Raw genomic sequence first — 8,227 nt, 5'->3', positions numbered from 1 at the left:
ACCTGGAGATTTTGGGGGTGGAGCCTAAGAAGGGCAAGGTTTGAAGAGGGGAGGGACTTCAATGTCATAGAGTCCAACTGCCAAAGCGGCCATTTTCTCCAGGTGAACTGATCTCTGTCACCTGGAGATCAATTATAATACTGGGAGATCGCCAGCCACCACCTGGAGGTTGACAACCCTAGATCCAGCCCTATGTTTACTCACATTAGGGTTGCCAACTCCAGGTGGGGAAATACTGTGAGATTTTTTGGGAGAGTGGAGCCTGAGGAGGGTGGGGTTTGTGGAGGAAAGGGGCTCCAGTGGGGTATAATGCCATGGAGTCCTCCTTCCAAAGCTGCCATGTCCTCCAGATGAACTCTTATGTGTTGCCTGGAGACCAGATGTAATAGCAGGAGATCTCCAGCCACAACTTGGAGGTTGGCAACCCTAACTCATATCCTTTAACATCTTATTATCCAGCTGCAATCTGATCACCTTCTGATTCCACCACTGCCTTCTTTCTGGAGGTCACAATATTAGTTTCACAGAGAAGTAACGCAGTCTGTTTCCTTTCAACTGTTGCAGGGACAACACGCTTATCGAGAAGCAGAACCAAGCAGCACCCTTTCATCCAAGCTGGCTCTTTTCCTTTCTCCTTGAAGGAACCCCATTGAATCCACAATAACATCCTAAAAGAACTGAACCTCAACATGGGTCTTGCCCCATGGGTTTTGGCGTTGGCAGTCCTCTCTTTGTTCCATCCACAAGTCAGCGGTGGACTCATCAAGCGAATTATTCGTCAGAAGAGAGAGGCGGGGATCAACGTCACTTTGCCCGAGGACAACCAGCCCGTCGTCTTTAACCACGTCTACAACATTAAAGTCCCCGTGGGGTCCCTTTGTGGCGTGGACTTGGAGTCAGCAAGTGGGGACTCAGACCTCAAACCTCACATCGATCCCAGCAAACATTATCAGGAGCACACCGTGAACGAGGAAAACCAGATCGTCTTCACGCACAAGATCAACATCCCACGGCGTGCCTGTGGTTGCGCAGCAGCCCCTGATATCAAGGATCTCTTAAGCAGACTTGAGGAACTGGAGGGGCTGGTCTCCTCTCTACGAGATCAATGCGCCAGTGGACTTGGCTGCTGCTCCAGTGGGCAAACTGCTGAAGGTAAGGCAACCTTGGGCAAAAACTCTCTCTCTCTCTCTCTCAGCTAGGGCTGCCAACAGGCCTGGGGTGGGGGCGGGGATCCTGGCTCTTGAACAGAGGATAAAGGTGTGAAAATGGACAGATGAAGCTTTTCATGACATGCAGGTAAATAACATCCCTTAATACATCTAGGGTGGCTAGCTCTGGGTTGGGAAATACCAGGAGATTTTTGGGACAGAGGAGGATCTCAGTTTGTGGATCAAGCTACTCAGCTTCTAAAAAGATATATGGACTATATATGAATACTTTTGTAATTACAAATTGTTCCTTTCGATGGACTTTTGCACATGTTTTTGGTATACGTGGTCATTGTTGTATATTGCATGAATGTAACTCTTGTATTGTGTATTTTTGCTTTGCATTTAATTGTTGGATATATTTATGAACAGAGCCCTCGTGCTGTCTTTTGTAATTGACTAACCTTCAGGTACTAGCTGGAGATCTCCTGCTATTACAACTGATCTCCAGCCAATAGAGATCAATTCACCTGGAGAAAATGGCTACTTTGACAATTGGACTCAATGGCATTGAAGTCCCTGCCCTCCTCAGGCTCCTCCCCAAAATCTCCTGCCGGTGGTGAAGAGGGACCTGGCAACAGGCAACCCTACAAAGTGGCCATTTTCTCCAGGTGAACTGGCCTCTATCAGCTGGAGATCAGTTGTAATAGCAGGAGATCTCCAGCTACTACCTGGAGGAAGTCTTTGAGATCCTGTCTTTGAGATCTTTGTGAGGAACCAGTCTGGTCCATTATGAAATGATACCTATTAGGTGCATTCTATTTCCTCTTTTTTTGATTGCATAGCTGATGAAGCCCATAGCGAAACGTGGTCACATGGTCTAGACAACACGTCCTATCAATGAAGCTATGGATTAATTCTTGATATTTGTTCCCAAGCCTTCTGTCTACTTCTTCCTGCAAAAGAGAAATATAGATTATACAGAACAAGCATTTTCAAGATCTGTGATCTGAATACTTACCTTTGAACTTGTTATATCATATCAGTTTCTGACAATTGTTTGAATTGTTTAGGCTGGGAATTTTTTGTTGTATATATTTGTGCATTTTCTTCTGTTTGTATTTTTGCTTATTTCACCTTTTCACTTGTCTCTGTAATATATTTATATTTATATCATATTGTTCTTGCGTGCTGTTTCTGGTTTGCTTGCACTACCTGGAGGATGGCAACCCTAGTTACATCCTATCCCATTAAGCCTTTCTTTGAGACAGGACATTTTTCTCCAGGCCTGCTGGCTCCCCTACTCTCAGCCTAACTTAACTTAGGGGGGGGGGAATTGCTGGGAGCATAGAGGAAGGGAAAATTAACCTATGCCACACTGAGTTTATTGGAGGAAGGGCGGGTGGAAAATGTTATAGGTACATAACAACAGCAGATAGATAACCAGAGAATTGGGTCATGACGTGGAAAAACTAATGGGTACAGAGGAGGAGGCATTTTATTTAACCTGTTTAATAATACATACCCCAGAGTCAGAAATCTTGTCCAAAGGGGCCAACAACCAATTTTAAATGCAAAAGATATAAAACATTAAACATTTTAAAAATCAATGCGGCATATCCTGACCTACTAAATTATATTAATGGTCACTGAAGTTTCAGGGTGAGAGGTATTTTTTTAGGCCTCAAATGGAGCCTGGCCTGTCAGGCCTGTTGCTAGTGTTGCCAACTCCAGGTTGGGGAATTCCTGGAGATTTGGGGGTGGAGCCCAGTGAAAGTAAAGTTTGTGGATGGACTTCAGTGTATAATGCTGTAGAGTCCATCCTTCAAATGAGTCATTTTCTCCATGGGAACTAACCAGGAGTTGGCAACCCTAGTAAGTGGCAAATAGTCCTTCCAAGTCATGATTGAGACATTCTGAGACAGCATATAGTACTAGGGATGCTAGCCTCCAGGTGGGACCTTGGGATCCCCTAGGATTATATCTCATCTCCAGACTACAGAGATCAGGTCCCCTGGAGAAAATGGCTGCTTTGGAGGGTGAACTCTATGACATTGTACCCCACTGAGGTCCCTGTCCTCCCCAGGCTCATCCCCAAATCTCCGGTAGTTTCCCAACCTGGATCTGGCAACCCTACCCCCCGCCGGCAACCAGGGAGACTTGGCAGCTTCCTAGTGGTGGAGACGAACTGTCAGCAGCATGTCTACTCAATGTCATATCACCAACTAGGGTTGCCAGGTCCCTCTTCACCACCAGTGGGAGGTTTTTGGGGTGGAGCCTGAGGAGGGTGGGGTTTGGGGAGGGGAGGGACTTCAATGCCATAGAGTCCAATTTCCCTAGCAGCCATTTTTTCCAGGTGAACTGATCTCTATCGGCTGGAGCTCAGTTGTATTAGCAGGAGATCACCAGCTAGTACCTGGAGGTTGGCAACCCTTTCACTAACCCTTAGGTGTCTCAGGGTTTGGGATGCTGGGAGCTTGCAGCTTTAATACTATGGCACAATTACAGTGTACATTTTGCAGCAATCTATACACAGTGAGGCTGAAGCAACACCCCTTGGTATGAAGATAGGGATCTTACATTTTTGGCCTATGTGCTCCAGCTCTTTCTATTTACCGGCAACAGTCCCTCTTTTTCTGGTCTCTGCTCCTGGAAAATCATTCTCCCAATTTTTGCCTCTCGAAGAATTCCTTGCTAAAGTATGTAGCAATTATGTTGCTATTCTTCAGGATTGAGCTCACTGCCTAGGATGACGTTAAGTGTCTCAGTGTGAGGATGGGTGCATCTTGATTCCAGTGTGCATGCATGGAAAAAAGCTTGTGCATGAACACTAGTGCACCAGTTCTCAGTCTGCAGTTTCACACACAGCAAGCATTGAGATGTGGAAAGTTGCCAGGGCTAGCCCTTGGCTGGCAACTCCCGGGAAATTTGGGAGGCAGGGCTAGGAGTCACACAATGCTGCGATGTTTCAGTTGCCAACCTCCAGGTAGTAGCTGGAGATCTGCTATTACAACTGATCTCCAGCTGATAGAGATCAGTTCCCCTGGAGAAAATGGCCGCTTTGGCAATTGGACTCTTTGGCATTGAAGTCTCTCCCCTCTCCAAACCCCGCCCTCCTCAGGCTCTGCCCCAAAAACCTCCTGCCAGTGACAAAGAGGGACCTGGCCACCCTGGACAGGAGGTGAACCTAGAACTTTGTGCTGTTGATAATATATTGTGGAGTAATTGTGTCCTTCCAGCATATCTTTAACTCACCCCCCTTAGCTTTTACAGCAGGAAAGCACAGCTGATTGCAGAATAAAATAATGCAGCATATGGCAGACAGAGTAATGTGTACACAACAATATAGAATGGCAGGGGAACTTTGCTTGGTAGGAGAATGGGGGTGCTGGCCAGCATGTCCTTATTTTCCTTTAAAAAAAAAAAAAACCTGGCTATGCAAGTCCGCTCATATAGCTTCTAATAGCAATTGGATACTCTGCAGGTATTAGCAACTAGCATCCTCAGCTCATTTCTGCAAGTCATCCATCTGTTAAAGGCACAGTGGCAGGACATGAGCTGGTTTACCTTTGGTTCCATCAGTGACTCTGGGTGCTTTCACACATGCCAAATAATGCACTTTCAATCCACTTTCAATGCACTTTGCAGATGGATTTTATGTGAAACAAAAGTGCATTGAAAATGGACTGAAAGTGCATTATTCAGCAGGTGTGAAAGCACCCTCTAATACAATAATGCAAAAATAGTGCCAACTAATCCTCTTTGGAAGAGAGAGAGCACCCTCTGACAACATATGATTCATTTTAGATGCTCACTTGGCCGTGAAGCTTAGGCTAGTCACCTCAATGCATTGTTCACCTTGACTGTTAGTAGGGTTGCCGGGTGGTGGCTGGAGATCTCCTAGGATTACAGCAGATCACCAGGCGGCAGAGATCAGTTCACCTGGAGAAAATGGCCACTTTGGAAGGTAGACTCTGTGGCATTATACCCCATTGAAGTCCCTCCCCTCCCCAAACCCCTGCATCCTCGGGCTCCACCTCCAAAATCTCCAGGTAATTCCCAACCCAGAACTGGCAACCCTAGCTGCTAGCCTTGCTTTCTCTTGCTCTACTCTGATTTTCTGCTCACTCAGTCTCAAAGTTGGTTTGATAGACCTTGATAGACCTATCCTCCTCTGTGAATTGGCTGGTCCCTTTTAAAAGCCAGTAGCCATCACAACATCTGTGAGATGGCAAATTCCGTGTTAATTATGTGTTGCATGAATCAATGCTTTATTTTCATGTTAAGTCTTTTACTTATGGATTTCATTGGGTGACTCTGAATTTTTGTGATGGGGAATATCTTTATCTACTTCTTCTACACCTTATGCAACTTTATAATTGTATAAATGTCCTTTTGAGCTTTTTATATCGCTGATCTTGCTTTGGGGATAACATGGCTTCTCGTTTTCCTGGCCTAGGTCGCATCGATGCCACGCCTTACTGCAGTGGACGGGGGAACTACAGCAATGACGTCTGTGGTTGCATTTGTGAGCCCGGCTGGAAAGGCCCCAACTGCTCTGAACCAGAATGCCCCCAGAATTGCAACGACAGGGGGCGGTGCATTAATGGCAAGTGTATCTGTGATGAAGGCTTCACTGGGTCGGACTGTGGCCAACTGACGTGTCCCGGGGACTGTAATGACCAAGGCAAATGTGTGGACGGCCAATGTGAATGCTTTGAGGGCTATGCCGGTGAGGACTGCAGCCTCGAGGTGTGCTTGGTGCCGTGCAGTGAACACGGGAAGTGTCTGAATGGACAGTGCATCTGCAAGGATGGCTTCAGTGGGGCAGACTGCAGCGAGCCGCTGTGCCCGAACAACTGCAATAACCGGGGCCACTGTGTGGAAGAGGAGTGTGTGTGCGATGAAGGTTACACAGGCGAAGACTGCAGTGAGCTCATCTGCCCAAATGACTGCTACGACCGTGGCCGTTGTATCAATGGCACTTGTTACTGCGACGTAGGCTTCACCGGGGAGGATTGTGGGGAGGTGGCTTGTCCTAACAATTGCCACAATCAGGGCCGCTGTGACAATGGTGTGTGTATCTGCTATGAAGGGTTCACCGGGGATGACTGTGGCGATCAGAGGTGTCCCAAAGACTGCAACGGCCGTGGCCGTTGTATCAACGGGCAGTGCGTATGCAACGAAGGTTTCTTGGGCTTCGACTGCTGGGAAGTGAGGTGCCCCAATGACTGCAACAACCAGGGGCGCTGTGTTGACGGGCAGTGCGTGTGCGAGGAAAGGTTCATGGGAGAGGACTGTGGTGAGCTGAGGTGTCCCAACGATTGTAGCAACAGGGGACGGTGCGTCAACGGGCAATGCGAGTGTGACGAGGGATTCATGGGCAAAGACTGCAGAGAACTGAAGTGCCCCAATGACTGTCACCATCGTGGGCGATGCCTCAATGGCCTGTGCCTCTGTGATGAGGGGTACACAGGGGAGGACTGTGCTGAGCGGAGGTGCCCCAATGACTGCAACAATCGGGGGCACTGCATTAACGGCCTGTGTGTGTGCGATGAGGCCTTCATTGGCATTGACTGTAGTGAGCTGAGGTGTCCCAACGACTGCAACAATCACGGCCGCTGCATCAATGGGCAGTGCGTGTGCGACGAGGGGTACACAGGCGAGGATTGCGCGGAACGGAGGTGCCCCAATGACTGCAACAATCGTGGGCGCTGCATCAACGGGGTGTGCGTGTGCAACAAAGGCTTTGTCGGTGACGACTGTGGACTGTTGGCCTGCGTGAACAACTGTAATGGGCGAGGCCGCTGTGTCAACGGGCTGTGTGTGTGTGATGAGGGCTTCACTGGGCTGGACTGCAGTCAACGGCGGTGCCCCAAAGACTGCAACAACCGGGGGCGATGCGTCAATGGGCAGTGTGTGTGCGATGAGGGATACCAAGGGACTGATTGCAGCGAACGGTCCTGTCCAAATAACTGCAATGATCTTGGCCACTGTGTAGATGGGCAGTGCATCTGTGATGAAGGCTACATAGGGGACGACTGTTCTGATGGTGAGTTCCCTTGAGGATTCTCTCAGGATGATTATCGTTCTCTGAGAGAGCCAGCGTGGTGTAGTTGTTAAGAGTGGTGGTTTGGAGCGGTGGACTTTAATCTGGAGAACTGGGTTTGATTCCTCACTCCTCCACATGAGCAGTGGAGGCTAATCTGGTGAACTGGATTCCCCCCCCCACTCCTACACATGAAGCCATCTGGGTGACCTTGGGCTTGTCACGCTCTCTCAGCCCCATCTACCTCACAGGGTGTCTGTTGTGGGGAGGGAAAGGGAAGGTAAGCCGGTTTGATTCTCCCTTAAATGGTAGAGAAAGTCGGCATATAAAAACCAACTCTCCTTCTTCTCCTTCTTCTGCTGCTATTTTCATGGAATGATTTTGTACCCTCTTTCAGCCTTCCAGTTTACTATCTCCACCTGTTTAAACTGTCATACTTGCCATTCTTTACAAACTATAAATAATGAAGACCATGTTCTAATGTCTTCCCTTGATGCTCCTGCTGTTGGGTAGTTCCCCATCTGGTGGAGCCACAATGGGCTGGGGGGATGAAGGAAGTTACAAAATAGCGGGAAACCAAGGAAGACCCAAAATGGAGGAGGGAGAACAAGAGAGCCATGAAGAGGGGAGTGGACATGTTCATGGAGGAGAGAAATATTCATGGCTGTTAGTAAAAATGGATTCTAGTCATGATGCATACCTATTCTCTCCAGGATTAGAAAAGCATGCCTATTACATTAGGTGCTTTGGGACACAGGCAGGACAATGCTGCTGAAGTTGTCTTGTTTGTGGGCTTCCTAGAGGCACCTGGTTGGCCACCGTGTGAACAGACTGCTAGACTTGATGGGCCTTGGTCTGATCCAGCATGGCCTTCTTACGTTCTTATGAAATTGTGTGGGGAAGCTTTAAAAAACAACAACAGAATTCCCAGTGTACAGTCTGAAATGGTTCAGCCCAGGAAGGAATCTATCGCATGATATTTCTCAATGTGTAGATCGGCTGTTAGAATGGCATAGCATCTCCCCATTTT

At 48.0% G+C, this 8,227-nt stretch overlaps 1 protein-coding gene across 5 annotated transcripts in view; it reads left to right on the top strand.

Moving 5' to 3' along the window:
• The first annotated feature begins 634 nt into the window (after positions 1 to 634).
• Positions 635 to 8,227, top strand: part of TNC (tenascin C) — a 70,947-nt gene continuing 63,354 nt past the window's right edge. For 4 of the 5 annotated variants that reach the window (XM_056860376.1, XM_056860375.1, XM_056860373.1 and 1 more), the window contains exons 1-2: positions 635 to 1,152; positions 5,608 to 7,200. In XM_056860376.1, coding sequence (XP_056716354.1) covers positions 690 to 1,152; positions 5,608 to 7,200 — 2,056 coding nt within the window. In that variant the 5' untranslated portion in view covers positions 635 to 689. The remainder of the gene's footprint in view (positions 1,153 to 5,607; positions 7,201 to 8,227) is intronic. The other variant, XM_056860374.1, reaches the window with a different exon arrangement.

Source organism: Euleptes europaea, chromosome 14 (genome assembly GCF_029931775.1).
Source record: "Euleptes europaea isolate rEulEur1 chromosome 14, rEulEur1.hap1, whole genome shotgun sequence".
NCBI classification, from domain to species: Eukaryota; Metazoa; Chordata; class Lepidosauria; order Squamata; family Sphaerodactylidae; genus Euleptes; species Euleptes europaea.
Note: the sequence above shows the minus strand (reverse complement) of the source record. Positions and strands in the feature narration are given on the sequence as shown.